The sequence below is a fragment of the Clarias gariepinus genome, chromosome 11 (genome assembly GCF_024256425.1).
Source record: "Clarias gariepinus isolate MV-2021 ecotype Netherlands chromosome 11, CGAR_prim_01v2, whole genome shotgun sequence".
In the NCBI taxonomy this organism is placed as follows: Eukaryota; Metazoa; Chordata; class Actinopteri; order Siluriformes; family Clariidae; genus Clarias; species Clarias gariepinus.
In genome coordinates this window covers 33,780,001-33,805,000 of record NC_071110.1, presented here as the reverse complement: position 1 = coordinate 33,805,000, position 25,000 = coordinate 33,780,001, and the positions used below count along the sequence as shown (strand labels likewise).

The following is a 25,000-nucleotide window of genomic DNA, read 5'->3' as shown; positions in this document are numbered from 1 at the left end:
AATATGTCTCCTACTGCAGTGTGTGTGCGCGTGTGTGTGTGTGTGTGTGTGTGTGTGTGTGTATGCACGCATGCACATGTTTCGGTGTGTGTGTGTGTGTGTGTGTGTGTGTGGCAGATTTTTATGAAAAATAAAAAATAAATAAAAAATAAACATGAGACGATTACATATATGCAAATCAGTGTGTGTGTGTTTTGGATGGCCTTAATAATGCTGTCCGTGAGTGAATTGATATTTGTAATAATACACACACACACACACACACACACACACACACAGAGGGAGGATAGAGAAGAATAACTCAGTTTGATTTTATTATGATTTTAAGGCAGTTTCTCGGCTCAGGGAAGCGACAGAGAAACCGCTGTGCTGATGTTCGACTCAACATCTGGTTGTGTGTTTACACGTCACGCTACCTGTAATCACCGAACACGTTTTAATAGGTGCCCGTGTTAATGAGTCGATGGTGTTAATGACAAACGCGACAGGATCGTCTGCAGAAGCTCTCTCTCTCTCTCTCTCTCTCTCTCTCTCGTGTCTGTTTATAATAAACACTAACGTTCTAGGTTTGGTATTATGGATCAGTCTCTGCTCACACTCACGTGTCCGTATCACTTATTTACACCAAATAACAGAAAGCAGGAGTGAATCACAAACCCTCTGTTCACTGGACATGCTGAGTACGCGAGGTTAGGGCTGCACGGTTACGCCCAAAACCACCATCACCGTTATTCTGATCGACACTGGGGTGAGGATTATTTACTGATGTTTGATTGTGGTGTCACGTGAACGTTGTGCCGCGCTCCTGCTGACCCTCGAACCTCTGCGTCAAAACTAAAGTGATGCGGGAACAAATCAGCGAGTGCAAATAAGATACAGTACACCCACCAGGATTAAACTTTTATTATTATTATTATTAACAATAACAACTCTTTACTGATTACAGAAGGGGGTTTTAGACTCACTGGAGAAACGTGTAAATAAACAGAAACAGCTGACTGAGATCAGGTGAGAAATGTTAATGTTAAAGTGCTGTTTTTTCAGAGAAACTGAAAAAAAAAAATAAAAGATGGTGAGTTTGAATCCCGGGTGATGCTGTAGCGTCCTGCAGCCAGTAGCCTAGAGAGACCTGATTGGGCGAGGTCTCTTGGAGGAGGGGGGGGGGGGGGGGATGGGCGGTCTGTGTGGGAGGCTCAAGCCAATCACGGGGAAACATGTGACAGCCCTCGCCCTCCCTGATTGGTACTGTAGTTGTGGCCGTGATGGAGAAGCACATGAATGACAGTGAGGAAATCAGACACAACTGAATTAGGAAGAAAACTGATTAAGAAAAAAAAAATAGAAAGGGAAGCACAGCTCGATCGCTCCCGTCATTTTCATTTCCTCGCTCTCAGGACAGTCTCGTAGCGTCTCGGTTTCACCGTCTCTGGTGGAGCCAGCCGAGACACCAGCCACTGGCCCCGCCTCCAAACTCTCAAATCTCTCAAAACTTGTGTGTGACAGTAATACAGCATAAAATATTGAATTATTTAGCAAACGAAAACCATGATCGAGGTTAAAATGTGATCAACTGTGCAGCCTTACACGGGGTTCACCATACGGATATCACAGAACCCTGAAGAGGAACAGAACCACCAGAACCGTAACAGAACGCAGGAGAACAGCGGCTTGGAAACACACTACTTCCATTAACATCAGTGTAAAATGTATCTGTCTGTAGAATCAGAATGTTTTTGTTCTCTTCATTGGAAATAATATATTTTTTAATGAATTGATGATTTTAAACTGAAAAACTTAAACCTTCTCTCAAGTTACAGAACAATTTAGTAAACTTTTACATTTTCTTGCATTATAATTTTAAAGTCCACTGCACACACAAGTGAAAGATTCGCACTAAAAATATAAAATATGGACCTTTAATCAGAACCGCACTGGAGTAATTAAAGGTAACGATGTACATTACCGTTCAAAAGTCTGGGGTCACTTGCAAATTCCTTTGTTTTTGTTTAGTGATTTATTTTCTACATTCTACAACAATACTGGGGATTTCAAAACTATAAAATAACACATATGGAATTAGGTAATTAACAGTTTTTTGTTACAGTTAGTTGTTATTTTAAGACACAGAGGTCGGCCTTTCTGTAATAGTTCTTGCAAGAACAGTATTGTCAAGTGCATTCGCAAAATCCGTCGAGCACCATAATGAAACTGTCTCTCATGAAGGCCGTCCCAGGAGGGCGAGACCAAAACCTACCTCTGTCTCAGACCAGAAGTTCATTTAGAGTTATCAGCCTGAAAAATGACCAATTAACAGAACCTCAGATTAGAGGCGTTATGAAGTCTTTACAGAGCAGAAGTAGCAGAAACATCTCACCATTAACTGTTCAAAGGAGATTAATGCATTTTTTGGACGCCTTCAGCATTCCTTTACAATGTAGAAAGAAATAAACATCAGGAACCATCATGGAGTTAGAAAGTGACCTCAAACTTTTGAATGGTAGTGTACTGTACATCTCACACACACACACTCACACACACACACTCACACACACACACACACAAAAACAGTGTCTTACTCTCCAGTGAGTGTATGCCTTTATCCTTCGCGGTTCCATAAACGTTGCTGAAGTCGTCTCCAAGGTTCGGATCAGCACCGGACTCCAGCAGAACCTTCACCACGCTGAGACACACACACACACACACACACACACACACACACAGAGATTAATGGTCCACTTATGACACCACTCATTATGTTTGTAGAATGTATGTATGCGGGTGGTCGTGTCGCTGCGCGTGTGTGTGTGTGTGTGTGTGTGTGTGTGTGTGTGTGTCGTTCGTTGCACTGGCTCGCAGTGTGATTAACGAGGAGGGCAGAAGCTCTGATCCATCACCGCAGCACGAGATGTGTGTGAATGAATGTGAACGCAATTAATTCATTTTACATCGATTCAAACCCAGCTTTAAAATCAGTCTGTGCACAAAGCTGTAATCTGATTGGTTAGAGTCTCACTGGGGGCGGAGACTTATCACCTGCTGAGTGTGTGGTGATGATGGTGATGATGACATCAGAGAGACTGAGTTCCGTCTTCCAAAACAAGAGTGAAGGCCAGTGCTGCGTTCTCACAGGCAGCCAGTTCTGCTCTCGTGTTACTTCACTGCCCAAACTATGTGCACCCTGACCATCACACCCATCTGATTTATTCCCTCTGTGTTTGCTGTTATAACACAGATAACACACACCCACACACACACCCACACACACACTACAGGAGCATCAGTGAGCTCAGGTGCTGATGTCGAGGAGACTCCAGTTCAGTTTAGTCAGGACTCTGTGAAGGTCACTCGAGTTCATGCTCTTCACACAGCGTGTCTTCATGGAGCTGGCTTTATGGATCTCACAGGACTCCCTGCTGAACTTCTCACAGCTGATGTAAACGCAGGAACATGTGAAGAAGCTCAAGACACTGAAGAAGAACGGCAGCCATGTTTCTCCACATCACCACAACCTTCTGAAAGTTTAAAGTGAACACTTCTGATCCTCTGAAGGTCTAATCACAATTACATGATCGACCCGTCACGAGACTCCCCCGCCCAAGAAACCCGCAGGTACACTTGTCAAAATGTTACCACAGTGGGCGTGGCCTGCTAATTGGTGTGAAATTGACTAAATCATAATAACCATAACATCTCAGCTGTCTCTCTATAACTCGGATTATTTTCTATCCTAACTCATGTGACAGTTCTCATTACACCAGACACGGGAGGCTACCCAGGTTGCCGTGGCGATGTCCGTCTTGCCTGTCCACCTTGGTACACACATCCCATGCTCTGTTGCTCTTCTGGAGCCAACATGTGCTTCGATCTTCCGGAAAAATCACCCAAAAGTAAAAGAGTCAAAGCAAACGTGTAACCCTGAGAGACGGCTTTGAGCTTCAGGTACCTGACTTCCGACACATTTTGTTTACTTGGGCAGCGTCATTGTCAATGTGCACTTAACTGATGGTCTAGACATGCAAACACACACACACACACACACACACACACACACACACACGCACACAACCTAGCCTACATGGTAAACTCAAGTCCTAATGGACAGTAACATTCCTGATAAATAAACACGAGTCTGTAAGCTCTCACATGTTAGCTTTATTACCTGCAGGAAACCTCTGATGAAACTCTCTGCAAGTACAAACCTTGTTGGTTTTCTTTTTTTTTAACTAAAACACTGTAAATAACACACTGGTTAAAGATTACATTATACACCAGTAACTGTAAGGAAAAATTATACAGAATTAAAAATGTAGCTTTAATTTTATTTAACACAATGTCAGGAGTCCCCCAGGGTCCCTATTTAGGTCCTGTTCAGTTGCGCGCGCACACACACACACACACACACACACACACACTTTTAAGCGACACAGGTTTCACTGTTCTGCTGCCAACACTCGGAGTTCCTTACAGAAGTTCAGGGATCGCCCTTAAGGTTTTTAAGTTCACTACCTGCACATCAGAACTTCGGGTTGATGTTTGGTTGAGAAGCGCAGCACTGTCTCAGTGCTGTGAATAATTATTCGACCCCTCCTGACTTGTTCTGATCTTGGAATAAACCGTGTCAGATCTTCACATGAGAATCCTGAAGCCGTAACATAATCCAGCACATAAATCACTCTCAGGAGTTACGAGTAAGTTCTGCCACCTTAAGCAGCAACACCTTTAACCGGACGCTCCCAATAACTGAAACTCGGTCTCAGACATCGCTGTGGCTGGGTCCCGTCTCGCTCTCTGCAGACCTGCCAGAGCGCAGCCACAGTGCAGGGGTTAGTGTGCTGGACTTCTCTGTTCAGGTCCTGCATCTCAGTGGGGTTCAGGTCAGGACTTTGACTAGGACACTCCAAAACTTTCATTTTATTCCTTTCGGGTTATTCACAGGTCGGCGTCCTCTTCTGCTCGGGATCGCCATCGTGCTGCATGACCCACCTGCGCTCGACTTGCAGACTGGTGACCCCATGTTGTCCTTCAGGATTCTCTGGTACAGAGCGGAAATCTGCTCTCTATAACGCTCTAAAATGTTCTGTCTCTGGATCTCTGTGTTTGGTTTATTTCAAAATACTTCAGCTTGAAACAGTTTGATTCATCACTGAATAGAACCTTCTCCCAAAGTGTCTGAAGGTCATCATGGTGTGTTGGAGTTCTTCTGGGTTTCACCTCAGCACTCTCCTGTGCATGGCAGCTCTACCCAGGGTGGAGTCAGACTGAGGTTAGAAAGGCCTGCAGTTCCTTAGATGTTCTGTGATTGTCTATGAGTTTCCTCTCCATATTCACATGTGGAGGTGTGGAGTCTCAGAGCTGTACAGAAGCAGCTTTTTAACCCGTCTCAGCCTGGTGTATTTCAGTCCGTCTCCCCAAGGACTATCTTTTGATTTTGGCGTAGCATGCTAATGGTAAGACTGTTTAGGGAAAGTTGTTTAAGTGATGTGTTAATTAAACAGAGCAGGAGGTCATCAGAATTAGGGGCGTCTGGTCCAGCTCTAACAGGGAAGCATTTCCTTTTCGTGTTTCTGCTCAAGTTAGATTTGTTTTATCTATGATTTTGCTTGAAGATCTCAAAAACACAAAAAGAAATCAGGAGGGGGTCAAATATTTTTGAGCAGCTCTGTACCCAAGCGGTTCTCCAGAAGATCCAATCAAGAAAAGCTTCTGTTATATTTTTTCTTTACATATTTGACATGCACGGGGACAAAGAGACACGTTACTGAAGCAGGAGGAAAGGGACTGAAGACGTCCTCCATAAACATGCACAGACAGGAAGGAACATGACGGACAGAGCTGTGGAGAAGACAAGATCAGGAGGAGCAACAGATGGAACTATGAGTGAATTTCAAAAAAAGGGAAAAAACGGTGCTGAGATTTATTAAATCCAACAAACAAACACACAAAGATGGTATTTTTATGGAAATTCACTTTCAAAGCTTCTAAAGAGTGAGGAAGGACAAATCACAGAGAATCACAAACTGATGCTTTAAAACAGGGGTGATGTCGTTAAGAGACGCCTTTTGTCACTGTATGTGTAACACTAGGGTCAAAAGTCACCCAGACCCTGACAAGCTCAAACTCAAACACCAGTGTGTGTGTGTGTGTGTGTGTGTGTGTGTGTGTGATGAGAAGGGGACAGGAGCAAACCTCAGACAATCATGGACATGTATAGGTTTAAGAAAGAACTGTGTGCTTTTTGGGAATCTGAAATAAAATATAAAATCATGATATAAAGTTCTTTCAGTTCTTTGTGTCTGGAACTCGTCTCCCAGCTGCTCCTCCTCACAGCGGTCTGTCTGGTGTTTACTAAACACTCATCAGAGGAAGAGCTGCTTCTGTCCTCTATTGTTCCACACAGAGGTGTCCAGCTGTTCAGACATCTACACTCCGGACAGGTGGTGTGTGTGTGTGTGTGTGTGTGTGTGTGTGCAGCGTATGAATGCTTCCTGTTGAGGTTTTAATCAGTTAACATTCAGGTTTGGTTCTGAAGGTTCCTCGGTGCTGAGGGACGGAGACGCTGACGTCACTGCAGAAGCTCGCCACTGCAGAAGTTTTCCGCCTCTGACTCTCTGACCTCCGGTCACTCCTGTTTGCCCCGTTCCCCTCGTTAACCCTGTTCCCATCCGCCCCGATTTCACCCCCCACACACACATTTCCCACTGACCCCCCCCCCCCCCCCATCTCCCTCCTAAAAGTCGTATAATCCCACTCTCTAGACGCCCCACTCCACCTCCTCTTCTCTCTTTATGGAAGGAGAAAGGCTTTAGTGCTCATGTTGTCCTTTCTCTCCGTCTGTGAGAGGCCTCAGCAAAACGGTCAACAAGGTTCCAGTCCATCGCTGCTTATTGTCCACGTGAAAGGACAGAACCTCGGGGCGGAGGGAGAGCGCGGGTTAAGAGTCCACACACACATCAAAGCTCTTCAAACACACCTCGCTTTCTGACCAAATGCTGCTCTTTAAACAGCACAATGAATGCAGCGGACACAATGTTTACTGTTACTGCTCTGTATCTCTCCGTCTGTCTCTCTGTCTGTCTGACCGTCTGTCTGTTCGTCCGTCTGACTCTGACCTTATCGCTCAGAGCTCCAGTTAGTCTTAAAGGAGATGTTTAAGGTGAAATCAGCAAAATTATAAACAGCTCTGAACCAAAAAATAAAGGTTAAATCAACAAACAGCTGCGTTTGGTTTCACACTACAGGATCACGTTTATATTTACTGACGCTTTAAAGGTGGAACTTATTCTTTACAAACACTAATTAAAGGAAAAATATTTATTAAATAAACATGAGGAGCAACAACAATAAGTATACATGAATTAAGTGACTGATCCTTACATCTCTCTATCATACACACACACACACACACACACACACACATGTGATGTAGTATTTTACAAATAGTTTCATTTCCTCCTCCTCCTCATTTTCTCTCTGAAGTCGTCCATCATATCATCTGTCCACCCTCTTCTACTCATCCACTTATCCACTATCTATCCGCACTTCCGTTTATCCACCAAACCCATCACTCCATCCTTCTGCCTATGCGTGCATGCACACACACACACACACACACACACACACACACACACACACACACACACAGGATGTTCAGAACATAATGATCTTCATCAGAGCTCGTGTTCCTGAGCGTGACTGTCAGAGCTGAGGAACCGGACACGAGCATCTCATCTTCTCTCTGAGAAAACAAGCTCACGACGAATCGCAACTCCATCACTCATAATCACGACCAGAGATTAATTTATCATCCAATTAATCATTCAATTATAATTTCCTGCTGAGACGTGAGGAGAACCCTGACAAACTAAACACAGCAAGAAGAAAACAGGAGGAGAACCGGATCAAAGACGGAGAGAGAGAGAGAGAGAGAGCGCTCTTTCTCTCTCTCTCTCATTGTGTGTGTGTGTGTGTGTGTGTGTGTGTGTGTGTGTGTGTGTGTGTTGCACCCTGCAGCTCTGATTAGTCACAGGGGGGTCTGAGTGACAGAAAGACAGAGACACTACTGTGGCAACTGTGAGTTATACCACTCATAACCACTGCTGCGTAAACACACACACACACACACACACACACACACACACACACACACACACACCCGGGAGCAGTGTGCAGTAGCTAGGAAGTTTTTCATCATTAATCTACTCGTGCTGGAGTAAGTCTGTGTGTGTGTGTGTGTGTGTGTGTGTGTGACAAACATGTTTACTCATAATGATAAACACACACCTATTATTTTTTGTCATAAATATTTACACAAAGGCATTTGTCTGAACACACACTTAACATGACACACACACTCTCCGAGCCATAACTCATTCTTTCTCTCTCTCATACACACACACACACACACACATACATATACACACACGCAAACACACACACACACACACAGATACAGAAAAGTGTTGAGGTTTTAGGATGCTGTTGATTGGTTGAGAGGATAAGCCCCGCCCACACCGAGTCACGGCTGAGACGAGCTCCTGAAGTGTTTATTAAAAGGAGGCGGAGCTTTCAAGGTGAGCAGTTGCCACGGGACCGAACAACGACCTGACTGAGGGAACAGGTGAAGGTGGAGACGCGGAGACCTTCAGTATGTTCTAATATCTACACCCACACACACACCCACACACCCACACACACCCACACACACACCCACACACACACCCACACACACACCCACACACACACCCACACACCCACACACACCCACACACCCACCCACACACCCACACACCCACACACCCACCCACACACCGGAACTGAGCATCAGCTCCCCAGTCCAGTAGACAAACTGGACTCCATATGAACTTCTCCACATCTCCTGTGATACTGAACTTCCAGCCTCCTAACACACAGTATGAGTTGAGATCAATCCCTGCTATCCGTTATCACCCAGATGAGGATGGGTTCCCTGTTGAGTCTGGTTCCTCTCAAGGTTCCTTCCTATTACCATATCAGGGAGTTTTTCCCTCAGCACCGTCACCCTCGACTCGTTCATCATGGACGACCTGATCATTCTGATTCACACACACACACATCTCACACACACTTTTGTAATTTATTTTGATTGTGTAAATCTGCTTTTGCGACATTGACAATTGTTAAAAGTGCTATAGAAATTAAATTGAAGTGTGTTTTCTAATTAATACAGAAACACACAGTTATTACTAATCAGGTAACCACGCCCCCTGCTAAGTCCTGCGCTCGGATTGGGCTGAAGGTGTTGCGGCTCTGACAGTAGCAGAGGGTTTTATTAATGCATTGGTTTCCGTAGTAACAGCTCATTGACAGGGGCGTGTACAGCACACACTCCACTAATGATGAACTGATTAATAAACTGTGTGTAAGTGTCGATGTGGTGACGCTACCTGTAATGAGAAATGTGTGTGTAACTTCAGGGGAAGGAGTCTCCAGTGTCGGTGCTGTGTAACAGTTAGAGGTTTCAACATGGCTCCGCCTCCTGTCTGTCTTACATCAGCCTAAACGAAGTTAATCAGGTTAGATGTGAGATTAGATACACGCTCAGTGTTTAATCAGATTAATAATCAGATTAATCTGCTGCAGATAGAACAAGAAGAAGAAAATATATTTTTCTCCATCTTCGAGGTTAGGTTAGGCTTCACATCTTTTCAGATAAGCCCCGCCTACAAAAATTCAGTCTCGTCTGTGATTGGTTGGATGCTTTACTGTGGCTGAAAGTCGAGCCACTGAGAGAATAAAGACTGCTGGGAGAGAGGTGTTTGTGCTCAAGGAGTTTATTAGTTTATTATTACTAAAAGTTTACACCCCCTCAGGCCACTCGGGCCAAACCGGGCCGGGTAAGTTCTGATGGAGTGTAAATGTGTGTGAAAACCCAAGCTAGGGCGATGTTTCAGCTGTGAGTGTAACGCGTCTGTCCGAAACACTGAACTGCTTTCAGTTTTACACATTTTTACAAATCCTGTAACTCTAATAATAACAAAAATAATCCACCCAGAATTAATAACTGACTCAAGACCAGCTCTGAGATACAATAGTAATAATAATAATAATAATAATAACTGTTTGTGTTGTTATTTACACACATTTCCCCAAATCGTTATTAAACTCCGCGGTTAGTGAAGCGGAACAGCAGCACAGACCTCGGCGCTTTAACCTCCGGCTCGCCGCTCTGTTCGCTCGCTCACTGCGGCATCTGTTTCACTTCGGCTCAAAAGCCAGGGCGCGACCTCACAGAGTGTGATTCTCTAAATTGGATTCGGACGCCCCCCCCCACACACACACACACACTTTTCCTCCGGCTGTGGGTGTGTTTGTGAAGCTTTAATTGAATTTAGTAAGGAGGGACGCCGTGGCTCTCTGAAAGCCGTGATTTCTCACTCGGCATTGTGGGTAAGGGAACGACTTAACGACGCGCCTCGCTCCGTTCAGGACAGGATTTGGAGAAACATCACGACGTTCAGGACCAAAGATCTAACTGATTTTTGGATTAAACTGCGTACAGCGTACACTCTGCGTTTCAGTAAACAGCACAACAATGTGTGTGTTCTGTGTACGTGAGCCTGTACACGTATAGCGTGAGGCTAACTGCACACTCCTCTTTTCAGCACGCTGCTGTACACACTAAATTACACAACACTAACTGTTTATCCATGCAGGAGAACCGGATTTTACACACACACCAAAAAAATCTTTTAAAGAAATATACAATTCAAATGTAAATCCTGAATTTCTACAAAGCTGTTTCTGTTGTTTGTTGATAAAAGTGCAACACAAGCAAAAAAATTTGAATAAAAAAGAAAAACAATAAATTGTTAACAAAATAAAGGGATTATTATATTAAAGATATATGGAATAATTATACACAATTACATATTTATATATTACAATATTTTTTATTTAATATTTGAAAAATAAATTAAAATAGTTTTTTTATATAGACAAAGCCAAAAAAATTTATACACTCTTTAGAAGGATGTTATATTATTTTAATAATAATATTATCATATTATTTTCATAATAATACCAATATATAACATATATAGCAATAAATTTAGTATTAAAATATTTAAACAGATTGTGTATACATGTTTTTGACTGACTGTGTATATATTATATTAATATTAAAATTTATTACGTAATTACATACAACTGTGTAATTATATATTAAAAAAAAATTATTAAATATAAAAAAATAAACTTTTAATGAGAAAATTTATATATACTGAGCCAAAAAAAGTATATACACTTCAGAAAAAGAAGAATAGCATGATGTATGTTATACCAATATAATAATAACAATATTAATGTCTTATTAACATATATACTGTACACTGTACACATATAAGCAATAAATCCAGTATTAAAATATTTATACTAATTTTTCTTTTCCTGAAGTGTGTAAACATGTTTTTAGCTGACTCTGTATATGTTAATATATTAATATTAACAAATTATATAATTATATACAACTATATATTGATGTAATTATTATATTAATATTAATAACTTATATCTGAGCTTTTATATTTACGTTAATGTTACAGTTTAAACATCTGACCTATAAAACACCCCAAAATAATTATAAAACAAATATTAATTGAAAAAATAAACAAGTGTAAGGAGTCAGACCGGAGTGTGTGGGGTTCAGGCTCCGCTCCCTAAATTACAGCCTTAGTGTTTCTGTCAGGAGTTTAATCACATCAGACTGCGTGAGCGTGTGCGTGTGTGTGTGTGTGTTTTTCTCTCTAAAGTGTAAAGTGTAGAACATACACGTAAAGCTTGTTAGTCACTAAGTAGTGTGTGTGTGTGTGTGTGTGTGTGTGTGCTCCCGAGTCTTCTGTAAGTGGAATATTGTTGGCTGTTATGTTTATAGATGGACATTAAAAAGGAACCATACAGTAGCGCGCGCGCACACACACACACACACACACACACACACACACCAATCTGACACTCAGCCTCACTGATACAGTTATATTTCTGTAAAAGACAAGTGTGGTGAGGGTTTGGGCTCTGTGGTCTCACACACACACACACACACACACACACACCATCTTTCACTGCATCTATAAATTGCTATGAAATCTATGAAACTAGTATTAATAACCGACTCAAATCTAATGTAATAAACACTTAATAAATCTAATGAACACTTTTGATTAAAATGACGTGAGGACGGATCAGCAACAAACATCCTGTGTCTTTAACATGTACAAATGTAGATCACACACACACACACACACTTACTTGTGGTGTCTGTTGATGGAGGCAACCATAAGTGCGGTCCAGCCGAGGCGGTGCCGAGCATTCGGGTCGACTCCATCTGCCAGCAACCTGGGTGGGGCGGGGGGGAAGGTGGGGGGGGGTGGAACAGGTGAGAGGGGTAAGGTGAGCGCGGGAACAAAAAGAGACGGAGACTCTGTCCTGCAGCCGTCTGTCTGGAGAGGATGGTTTCACAAAGTGTGTGTGTGTGTGTGTTTACTGTAAACACAACCTCCTGTGATAGTGCAGGACTCTAACTTAACACATCTGCTGTCCTTTTACACACACACACACACACACACACACACACCTTGTGACACCATCTGTATATCTGCCTCAGGGCTATCTTAAGAAAACTGTCACACACATACACACACACTTTTGTCTTTTGGATGTTACACCTTAATGTTTAACACCAGTCCTCACCTAGACATCTCTTAACTCAAGTATATAGGACAGCTGTGTGTGTGTGTGTGTGTGTGTGTGTGTGTGTGTGCACAAATGAACACAGAACTAATAAACTAGTAAAAACAACACTTAATAAAATGTACAGTTATAACCTGTTACACAAAAGTGTGTTAGTGCTGAGTGTGTGTTAACCACACACACACACACACACACACACACACACACACGACAGATGGTGCACTATGGTGTCATGCTTCAGACACACAGAAGTGTTTAAGAATGTGAGGTCACAGCTGAACTTGGCATGTTTGTGTTTCAGCTCACTGTTCCCATCTGTGTGTGTGTGTGTGTGTGTGTGTGTGAGAAAGACCATATTATTCTCACATTGTGAGAATAATATGCCCTGCCCCCACCGCACTAGAACCCACAGAAACAGAAACAGTTGGAGAAACACAGCGCTGTCTCGGGTTACCTGGACCTGGTTCTGGTTCTGCCTGAGCACCTACACACAATAGTCCCAGAACTTGTCCAATCAGATGCACTCTTACTCGCTCACTAAGTTCTGTAACTCTTCTGCCCTCTAGTGGACAGACTTGATCACTGCACTACACACTGACTACACTAGAAAGGGGGGGGGGGGCTACGGGAAATAAATTTATTTATTTTAATGTGTGAATACAATGATCTATAATATGAAAAATAGTTATGAACATAAACAGAGTAATTACTTTTAGACTAGAAGACTTAAGTCTGCACAGGTGATGTGATTTAGCCAGGGGTGCAGAGTGAGACGTGTGTGTGTGTGTGTGTGTGTGTGTGTGTGTGTGTGTGTGTGGATGGTTTAATACAATGTGGTAACCTGCACAAAAACCCTAACATAATTTATATTGAGTTATATTACAGAAGAGCACTTACACCCTCACGCCAACTCACACGACTTTACACCTGTTAACGCTACACGTATGACGCTGTCATGTTAGTTTAGTGTCACGCCTCAGTGACACGGTTTCAGGTGGTTGTTCTCTTAGCAGTGTGTGTTCTGTGTGTTTGTTTCTCAGTGGAGCAGGAATGGTTCCTGCAGGACCTGGAGCTCAGTGTCTCAGGTGTTTTGGGTGTCTCGTACCTTTTCACCTCCTCTGCGTTGTTGGATCGGGCTGCATCCAGGAACGCGTCACCTGTGAAGACCAGAGTCATGTGACCCACGGCTCACCTTCATAAGCACTCTGAGACTGAAAGGTGACACACGGATCAAATGTATTCTAACTTCAGCCTTTAAGATTTAGTGTTACATACACATTATTGCACAGGGAAGATCTCCATTCTTCACATATCTCAGGTCAGAGCACAGGGTCAGTCACTATACAGCACCTCCGGACCAGACGGGCTCGGGGCCCATCGGCGGGAACCTGGCAGAGCTCGGGCTCGAACCGTCCACCTTCTGATTAGTATGATGTACCCATGATGATTTATCACAGGATGGAAGAGACCTCAGGTTCTGATCCATGTGTGTGTGTGTGTGTTTACCAGCGTGGTTGTTTACAGTGTGTGTGTGTGTATACGTACCAGCGTGGTTGTTTAAAATGTGTGTGGTTGTTTACAGTGTGTGTGTGTGTATACGTACCAGCGTGGTTGTTTACAATGTGTGTGGTTGTTTACAGTGTGTGTGTGTGTATACGTACCAGCGTGGTTGTTTACAATGTGTGTGGTTGTTTACAGTGTGTGTGTGTGTGTACGTACCAGCGTGGTTGTTTACAATGTGTGTGGTTGTTTACAGTGTGTGTGTGTGTGTACGTACCAGCGTGGTTGTTGTCTCTGCTGGAACAGAACACCAGGGCGGCGCTGGTCAGTGCTCCTGCTGAAGCTGCCCCTCGCCACGCCCCCTGCCCCTCCTCCTCCTCCCCCCGGTAGGTGCCCAGCCCCGCCCACAGGCTCCTCCGACTGTCCGGACTCGGGCGCCACCTGCTGGCCAGCCCGTACCTCGCGTAAAGTACCTCGCGCTCCCTCACTAACGCGCGAGATGCAGACAGCACCGGTGCGGTCCTCACCGCCGCGTCAGGCTCGCGCACACTGTGGCGGCGCGCGGACTCGGGGTGGAGCGCGCGACAAAGTGACAGGCTGCGCGGTCTGCGCGTGAGCAAACGCTTCGGCACGGCGGACAACAACATCGCGCGCGGCTCTCCTGGTTCCGGGGTGTCTCGGGGTGTGTGTGTGTGTGTGTGTGTGAGAGAGAGAGAGAGTCTCCGGTAATCTGTGAGGAATGAGGACTACAGACCCGGTGACAGTCCTGACCCGGACACAAACACACTCACTCACTCACACTCACGGCGCGTGCGGCGCGTCACAGACACGCAGTGCTTCATGGGTAAGCGAGTTCCTCCCCGCTCAGGCCGCCAGCGCGCGCATGTTCTAGAGATTTCTACCGTGGGGGAGAGACACACTGCAGCTCGCGCGCTCATTAATGATCAGTTATTAATAAAAAGAACTGAGTGAACCACTGAGTACAGCCGAGCATAACGTTTATTTACACTGTGTGTGTGTGTGTGTGTGTTTATTTTATATAGATTTATTCATTATTACTCTTTTTACACTGTTCTGTTTGTTTTCCTTCTGTTTCTTTTCTTGTTATTTTCTTGTGCTTTATCTTTAAGTTTTGGTGATGCGAATGTAAATATTTAATATTTATTATACCAGTAAATCAAGGGCGTAGATTTGCCCTGGACATTGGTGGGGACCTATGACTCCACAAATACCCCCCCCCCCCCCCCATCCCCTGCCTGGCACTGCTTCGATTGCTAGTATTAATTAGTATTCTTTCACTAGAAAGCAATTCATTAAGTTAAAGTTAGGGAATAGTGTAATGTAAAGGAATGTTTAATAACTGACAAAAAGATAGTTTAATAAAGACTATTCTTTATTGAGCCATAGTGCAAATGGAACATCTCAAACATCAGTATATATAAAAGTAGATTACAGGTGTTTAGGTTCTGTCACCTGACAAAACAGGATAAACACATGCCATTTAAACAGCAATCATTTTATTGCAAATCTCGAATCATATCATTAATGTTTGCCAAGTCAGTGAATGTGTTTTTAAAAATATTTGTGCTATATTGTGAATATTATAAGTGGATTGTCTATTGGTGAACTGTCAACAATATTCTAGTCATGGCAATATTACTATGTAGCACATCAATTTCTTCCACAAGACTGATTTCTGACAAATAGTCGTCATTAGATTAGGAGATCTGACAGGGATTATATTTATACCTTTACATTTAGCTGTTTAATCTGCTGTTAGTGTTAAGTCCGTATTCACAGACTATAGCCTGTCCTGCTATAATGAATGTGCGTCAAACCCACTAGCATTAATGTTAACTGTTGTCGTTATTTTGATGGACTTTGATGGATTCACTAGCAGACATGAAGTGACTTACACATGTCCAGCTTTTTTTTTTTTTTTTTCCTGCCGCCATCCTCACATGTACGTCACCCAACACTACGGAGCCCCGGTAGTCACCTAGAGGAGAAAAAAAATAAAAATAAAAATCTGTTTGCAACAGTTTTGTAATTTGTGCCCTCAGTTTAATAATCCGTTACCACAACTTCTTAAACTGTCCCCTCAGTTCAATTATCTGTGCACTCAGATTTTGTAATCCGTACCCACAAATTCATAATTCTGTGCGCACGCTTTTGCAATCTGTTCCCACAGGTTTTTTACACAGACTCCTTTTAGAAGAACAGAAAGCTCCTCGCTACGTGTTAATAAATCTTATTACATATTGTTTTATTGTGGATTATTAAGTGTAATACATCAAACTCTCTTACAGCATGCTTACAGTGATTCTCTAGATATTAATTGTAGCAGCTATAAGGTAATAAGAATGATTTGCATTAAAATACTGTGATAATTTGTGATAATCAGCACGTTACAATTATTATTATTATTATTATTATTATAACTATAGCATACAAAATAATTAATAAATGCTTAATTTATAAATAACCTATTATAGTTTTGGAAATGTGTTTTTCCGACTTTAAAAGGTAAAAGTAAATAAGTCAATTCAGCATCTTACGGTTTATATACATCATACGAATTGCTGCCCAATGACAGTCTCTGTCTACCCTTAGGCTTCCATCCACCTTGAACTTACTTTTTCCTCACCCTATAGGATAGACAGATTTGGACCAATTTTCAGGTTATTTATAAATAAAGCATTTCTGAATTAATTTATAATAAGTGTACTTAAATGTAATCTTTTATCATTATAAAATACAAATAATTATTATTAATATTTAATAAACCCGGATTTGTGTTTTATGACAGACTGTTGACTAACTGCTTTTTGCCTCATTTAATAATAATATCAATAATAATAATAATAATAATAATAATAACAACAATAATAATTATAATAATGTACTGATTATCACAAGATTTTAATGCAAATCATTCTTATTAAATCACAGTATTCTACCTCAAAGCTGCTACAATTGATAGCTAGAGAATAACTGTAAGCATGCTGTAAGACAGTTCGGTGTATTACACTTAACAATCCATAATAAATAGGATAATAAGATTCAGGAAGCTTCCTGTTCTTCTAAAAGGAGTCTGTGTACAAGCCTGTGGGAACAGATTGCAAAAGCACATAATTATGAATTTGTGGGTACGGATTACAAAATCTGAGTGCACGGATAATTAAACTGAGGGAACAGTTTAAGAAGTTGTGGGAACGGATTATTAAACTGAGGGCACAAATTACAAAACTGTTGCCACAGATTTTTATTTTTTTTCTCCTCCAGGTGACTTCCAGGACTCCCTACTGTGTCTGAACGCAGCCATAGGCTCTCACATGACAGCAGGGAAAGGCACAGCCAATCAAAATGTTCATATGTGTTTTGGGGGCGGGACTCACGGGGAGAACGTGATCTATCCCTTTCTGCGTGTCTAGGTTAATGTTGACAGCACGATTTTTTTTTACGTGGATTAAATTATTGGTGGGGACATTTTAATGGTCGGAGGATATTGGTGGGGACACAACCCCCCTCTGTCCACCCTAAATCTACACCCCTGCAGTAAATCACCTAATGATCTTCAATCTTTAGAGAGAGAGAGAGACCAGCAGGTGGCGCAATGAGCCCTCTGTACATCCTGTATATTGTAGAGCTGATGGAATGTTTCACTCTGTTGTCTCACACACACACACACACACACACTCCAGTAAAGCTCTGTATCTACAGCACTGTGTGCACGGTGATATACTGAGTCCAAAACCTTTCAACAGTAATATGAAATAATTATAAAAGATAGACCTGACACAGCCCCTCCCCCTTTTTAGCTGAGGACACGCCCAGGTGTCTTTTATTCACCTTCTTTACTGTCACACACACAGAGTCAGCTCTGAGGCCTGTGAGAGCAGGATGTCACTGTTTCTCCAGCGACTGGAAACAGTCACACACACACACACACTTGTGTTTTTCTTCTTTAATCTGAAGTGGTTTTGATGGGAGACAGAGGGACGTACAGCTCGAGAGGCAACAAACTCGGTTACGGAAAAACACATTTTTATTTCAGTGTAAAGATAAACAGGAATCTGATCTTCTCAGTGGATGAACGATCCAATCAGACATGATGAAAATCTCATGAAAGTATGTTTTAGTCTCTGCTCGTCTTTACTCCTCCATAGATCAGACCACAGAGCGTCTAATTAAAGTCACCAACCAACAAACTCACCTGTCAATCATGTAACCGCCCAGGTCATTAAGCTCCACCTTCTACACACCTGATTAAACCCAGCCCAGGTTAATCAAATTAAAACCAGTTTTAATTCAAAGCTCAGACTAAACCGGAGTAATACAGCTTCTGGTTGGGGTAGGTGTGGGGTCAATAAGGGGTAGGTGTGGGGTTAGTGTGGGGTCAATATGGGGTAGGTGTGGGCTTAGTGTGGGGTCAATATGGGGTAGGTGTGGGCTTAGTGTGGGGTCAATAAGGGGTAGGTGTGGGGTTAGTGTGGGGTCAATATGGGGTAGGTGTGGGGTTAGTGTGGGGTCAATATGGGGTAGGTGTGGGGTTAGTGTGGGGTCAATATGGGGTAGGTGTGGGCTTAGTGTGGGGTCAATATGGGGTAGGTGTGGGGTTAGTGTGGGGTCAATATGGGGTAGGTGTGGGGTCAATATGGGGTAGGTGTGGGGTTAGTGTGGGGTCAATATGGGGTAGGTGTGGGGTTAGTGTGTGGTTGTGCACAGGACAGAAGGTTGAGATTTGGAGACTGGAAGAAGAACTTAACTGGTGAATGTATATAGAGTATTTAAAGCCCACTCTGTATATAATAAATACTCTATAATATTCTAAAGCTTCTGCTCAGAGACACACACACACACACTGACACACTGCAGTTACACACAAATTGGGAAGCATGAGAATAGACTCAATAGGGAGTGAAGGACGAATAAACAGAAGAACACCAAGGACAAGTGGGAAGGCTTTAACAATAACCAGCGTTAGTACTCTTTAAAGAAACACACACACAAACAGATAAGATAATAATCATATGTATTATTATTATTTTAATTATAAATATTATTATTAATAATAAAAATAGAATAAACACTTACATTCCTCCCTAACATTAGAGAGGAGTGAATAAAACTGGAAAACAGGTAGAGACTGGACACATCATCATCATCATCATCATCATCATCATCATCATCTCTTACTCTTTGTCACATACATGTGGTGAGGTGGGCGGTCTATGTCTGTCACACATCTTTTTCATCTCAAGGCCTGTGTGTGTGTGTGTGTGTGTGTGTGTGTTCGTGCGCACGGGAAGGCCTGATCAGTGGCAGCGGATGGCTCTCTCACCCTGCGGTCGACCACCAAACAGCGATCTGTCTCTCTCTCTCTCTCTCTCTCTCTCCTTCTCTCTGTCGGGATAAACGTCGCTGCGGTGTGACAGCTGGGCGCGGTGTGTGGAGGCTTTAATGCAGCACGCTGTGGGGGAGTTTACTGCTGGGTGGAGGAGGTATGGAGGAGTTAAAGGAGAGTAAAAGGCCAGTGTTCCTCAGTGGCAGGGCAGTAATCAGTATTAGAGCAGACACTGAATCAGCATTTGATCTCTCACTAGTATCCTGTAGGCCGGAAACAACAACAACAGGAAGTCCTCACTGTCCAGTACAAATAAACACAGGCCTTACTTTAAAAGGGTAAAGCAGAAGGGCAGAAATGATCTCACGATGATGTGGATTAGGATAAATTACAGTAAATTACTAATCAAACACATATAATTCATATTATCTTATTTGTGAAAAGATATTAGAATTATTGAATATTAAAGGTTGCAGGTGATGTAGCTGAAGAGAAGAGACCAAAACAAAACAGTTTAATATAAGGAACGATTAAACGGATGAGCAGGATTAAAGGAGAATCTCTCTATCTTAACTGAGGGTGCAAATGAAGAGAGAGCAGATATGATGGCAGAAACCTTTGTAAAAATTCACATCTTAAAAATATAAGTGAAAACGGGTGAAAAGGAAGATAAGTTACAATGGCAGGGAACGAAGTGAAGACATTATTAATCTGTTAAATATTTCATTCGCCTTACATGTCAAAGATTTGATTCCCAGCTCACGCCTGTGGAGTTGCCATGTTCTCCTGGTGGGTTTCCTCCTACAGTCCAGAGACATGCAGATTAGTTGGTGATCCGAACTGGGTGGAATTTGAACCTGGGCCTTCCACATGGAGAAACCAACAACTGATCCACCAACGCCCAGCGGGTTTACACTGTTCACACACTACATGTGGAAATGGAAGACACGCCGTTAGAGATGCGGAGGATCTAATGATCAGTACACTGAAAAAAATGAATCTGAGATGTTGTAAATGTAGCATAATTAAATCTGTGTATTCAACAATAAATAATCAAGTTTGTACGTTTACATAAATATATCTAAGTTAGAACTTAATCTGCATTTGTTAAGAATACAAGACAATGTGCATTTTTTCCTTAACATATATTTTTTACGTAATCCCTGACAATCTTTTTAAGTGGACACACACAACAAGCAATAATCTTGTTCATTTTACTCTGTTTAAATAAAACTGCCTCCCCATGGAAAAAGCATGGGAAACCCCGTATCAAATTAGTGTACCAAAGCCTTATTGCGGTAGGAAACAACTCTTTGGAGCGTTATGTTCACCTCGTGTGTAAAAAGTTTTAACGGGTTGTTTTTTCTACCCAAACGCTGGGTTGCCGCTCTTGGGTAATTTTTCTGGGTTATTTACAGAGAGTTGGGTAGTTTTTGTGTAACCCAACTGCTGGGTTGAAGTTTGCTTGGCTCCCCCCCAAAGTTCACCGGTGGATTCAGCGGCTGTCAGTCAGAGCTTCGTGTCTCTCTTCAGCTCACACACCGCTGATGACGGTTCATCCTCCTCGGGCATTTAAGGGAAAATGGCGTTAAATACAAGGTCTGTATACACATGTTCACTCACCTAAGTCACATATGACTGAAAAATTATTACTATATGTGACATTTATTACTGTTACCGTGTTACGGTTACACTTAAACTTTCAGGCTGGTCTGAGGTAAGATAATTTAGCTGACAATAGCTGCTATAGTTAGCCAAAGAACACCAGCTGTGTGTGAAAGAAACGGATAAGATGTCTGAGCTTTTTATCTTTCTCTGTAGAATGTTTGCGGAGTGACGAAGATGCTGAAGTGATGAATGAACGCTAAACCGTTAACTGTAGTGCTAGCGTGACGCAGGCATTTAGTTAGGTTGCTAGCATTAGCAAACACATTAAGATTAGAACTTTATTAATCTCACTGCTTGTGAGAATAAAATGCTGGGGTGTTACAAAACACTGACCCTCTCACAAATATACACACCTGCTAACCTCCCGTTTTTCACTAGTTAGTAATTTACTCCGCGGTCAAATTTCTCCCGAGGTATAACAATATTTTACACCTTTCCCCCTTTGATAAGTATGCAAATGTATCACCAGTAATTGCATGTAAGCTAACCAGGTAGCCCTCTTTAACCAAAGTTGCCTGTGACTCAGGCTAAATTAACTAGTCAACGCGCCAACTACAGGAAAAAGTACCACAGCTGAACAGGTAACTACTAGATGAAAGTATTAATATTTGGGTGACTGTGCCAGTATGACCCCAGCTATGACATTTTTTTCGGTAATTAGCTTAAAATCAACGCAGACCACAAGATCAACTAGTCTCACATATAAAAAGACTTTATCCTAAAAGCCATGCTTAATTTGCTGTTTTATTTTTGGTAGTAGCTGTCTCCATGTTTTTGTTTCAGGTTACCTATACCCTATCTTATTGGACAGCTTTGTCATTTTTTATTTAGTATCAATCCTATTACACACTAAATTAATAGTTTTATTCAGTTTAATCATTGCTATTCAACAAAATTGTTTACTTTCTTTTATTTATTTTTTTTCTTTCTAAGGTTGGAACCAACATGGTGAAATACCTCCAGCAGGCTGAATGGTCAAGGCCGTACCCCTACTGTACATCCTGACGTTGGGAGATAATGACCAGCGCTGCTCTTAGGCATTCGACATTCTGGTGGGACAGGCTCTGGAGCAATGCACACTACTTGGGGCGGTTGATGTGTGCTTAAAGGCATTTTATATTTTTGACATTAACTATCCAAAGGAGTGTGCTCCTGTATAGGACTTTTTGTAATGTTGCTATGAAATAGCGAGGCCTACTTGAAAAGTCATAGACAGTGTTTGTATGTTAAAATGAGACCAGGGCTGGATAGTTTTGTTCTGCAAAAAAGATATTTGGAGTCACAGAGATGCTGCTCTGTAGAAGCTGCCTCAGCCTATTTGTGCAATTACTCCATTCTGCCCTTGTAAGTAATAGTATGGTAATGATGTTGCTGTTGATTATCTGTTCTTGTGCTTTTGAAAAATAAATATTTTTTCTAGGAACATTTAATAGTATGATGTTTATTGCATATATGTATGGTTTGCAAAACTTGGAAGTTTTTTTGTTATAGACCAGTATATCAAAGTATTTTAACTGTTTAATAGATATTTTTTTTTTATTCTTTTTTTTTTTTTTTTTACTGATTCACTATAAACAAATAACCCATTTTGCTGGGTAAAATTAACCCAGCATTATAGTTAAATGTGACTTAGCATTTAGGTTGAATATTTAACCCATCTTGCTGGGTTAAACAAATAACCAATTTTGCTGGGTTAAATTAACCCAGCAATATTTACCCAGTATTTTTTCGGTTGGTTCTTACTTTAAGTTTTGTGCTGGATGAAGTTGCATTTCAAAGTACAAAATTACACAACTAGTATTTTAACTATAACATATAAGAAATGCCTAACTAGATAATGTGAGTATATATAACTTTAAAATGAGACTAGGACATTTAAAAATAAAACAAAGTAGGCCCCACTCCAAGTAATGTGGAAACTTAAAAAAAATAGTTAAATTTCAATTAAAAATACATATTTGAAACTCTTAAAGTTAAGTAGCATGGACACAAAAGAATGACTAGAGAAATTATTAAATTAAGTAGGATTTACTTGCGAAATTAAATAGACTTTACTAGAAAAAATTAAGTAGACTTTACTAGCAAAAAATATTTGTTACATAAAGAAATGTAAGTAGTAAATACTAAGAATAGTCTTGCTTGAACTACATAATTATCTGATGCAAAAAGTTACCTTAATTTTTTTAAGTAGATCAGGCTGGATATTTTTTTCAGTGTAGACTCCTGGGTGGGTTTACATGGACGTGACCAAAATCATCCAACAAAGGAAATCTTAAAATCTTATTTAGTAAAGGAGGAAAAGGAAATAAAACCTTTGGGGTTCCACACTGCTAGAAAGAAGAAGAAAGAGTTTATTTTGACTCACATGAATACAAGACTATATAGATGGTTATTACAGCTACATTCAGATCTACTCAGATTCTTCAGACGATTCAGACAGTAAGGTCGGGATTTTGTTCCCTAATTTTATCATAAAGTGTGCTGAAGGATCAGAGAGGGGGCTTTACCATTACAAAGTTTACAGGTGCTTTAGAAAAAAACCTAGAGTTAGGGTTAAACTAAATAAGCAAAGTGTATTTGGTGAAACCTGTCCAGGGTGGGCCCCGCCCCGCCCCCTGGGACAGGCTCCAGACCACGCCCCCACAGCAGGATAGGCGAGGAGTGAGTGAGTGTGTGATGAAACCTGGCCGCCAGGCGGAGACACTGGACTGGACTCACCGCATGGGGGCGCAATGGGGACAGATAGCCGAACTGCAGTGTCAATTCAGTGTTAATTCCTGCATGGCTGGAGTGTGTGTGTGTGTGTGTGTGTGTGTGTGTGTGTGTGCTGGGTCAGGGTAAGAAACAGTGCAACAGGTGTTTATAGGAAGGACACAGGACCCAGCAGTCACCAGCTTCTGCCCCGGATTTACAGGCCCTACCCAGACTGGCTATCAGTGAATGAATTGTTGTTTGTTTATTTCCCCTTTATGTTTATTATAAGTCTTGGCTGTGTGTTTGAGTGCTGCGTGTAATAAACTCCTGACCAGGAGGGGGCAGTAACGCACCGTGTCGCTGTTTGTCCCCCGGCTGATAAAAACTACAAACACGAGGAAGAACCGCCCCGCCCCCTTCGCCCCCCCCCTCTCTCGTGAGCGCGCCCTGTGGGGAATAAGCGCCGTTAATTGGTCGGTTGCGGTGTGCGAGCGCTGCGCGAGCCCGCGTCCTGCCGTTATAACCGGAGCGGCGCGCGCGGACCTGCAGCGCGTTCGGTTTCTCTCACCGACTCTGTAATTAACCGTCACGAGACTCCGCGTGTTTATAATCCGGCGCTCGCGAGCCCGTCACGAGACTCCGGCAGGGTTTATTATTGATTGATTGATTTATTTATTGATTTATTTCTCTCTCCCGGTGTCACCGCCGCGGATTTACCGACTGAAGGGGAAAAAGAACAAGAAAAAAAGAAAAGCCGAGTTTAGTTATTTATTTATTTATTTCTGTTGAAGCGGAGACTAGTCCGGTTCCGTGTCCGGCTGGATCCGGTTCTGTACCTGAGGGAAGATGTCCGGTGAGGCGGTTCTGGTCCCGGATGACCGAGCCTTCAGCAACTTCAAACACGAGTGTGTGTCGGATGAAGGCTGGAGTCTGACCTACAGCAAGTCCGGGATCTCGGTTCTGATCCAAATCCTGGGGGAGAAAGAGGAGGAGAAGTCTCTACACAAGATCAAGGTGAGGGGGGAGGGGGGGATACACACCTACACACACACACACACACACACACAC

General features: G+C 42.2%; 2 protein-coding genes across 4 annotated transcripts in view; one reads left to right on the top strand and one right to left on the bottom strand.

The window, feature by feature from the left end:
• The window catches only part of clpb (caseinolytic mitochondrial matrix peptidase chaperone subunit B), a 39,008-nt gene extending 24,004 nt beyond the window's left edge, over positions 1–15,004 (bottom strand). The window contains exons 1-4 of one of the 2 annotated variants that reach the window (XM_053507415.1): positions 14,501–15,004; positions 13,829–13,880; positions 12,283–12,369; positions 2,577–2,680 (exon numbers count right to left, since the gene is read on the bottom strand). In XM_053507415.1, the coding sequence (XP_053363390.1) occupies positions 2,577–2,680; positions 12,283–12,369; positions 13,829–13,880; positions 14,501–14,870 (613 nt within the window). In that variant the 5' untranslated portion in view covers positions 14,871–15,004. Of the gene's footprint in view, positions 1–2,576; positions 2,681–12,282; positions 12,370–13,828; positions 13,881–13,998; positions 14,133–14,500 lie in introns of those variants that run through there. The other variant, XM_053507416.1, reaches the window with a different exon arrangement.
• stard10 (StAR-related lipid transfer (START) domain containing 10) overlaps positions 14,123–25,000 on the top strand; it is a 24,768-nt gene continuing 13,890 nt past the window's right edge. Inside the window, exons 1-2 of one of the 2 annotated variants that reach the window (XM_053507418.1) lie at positions 14,123–14,197; positions 24,724–24,946. In XM_053507418.1, the coding sequence (XP_053363393.1) occupies positions 24,779–24,946 (168 nt within the window). In that variant the 5' untranslated portion in view covers positions 14,123–14,197; positions 24,724–24,778. Of the gene's footprint in view, positions 14,198–24,399; positions 24,947–25,000 lie in introns of those variants that run through there. The other variant, XM_053507417.1, reaches the window with a different exon arrangement.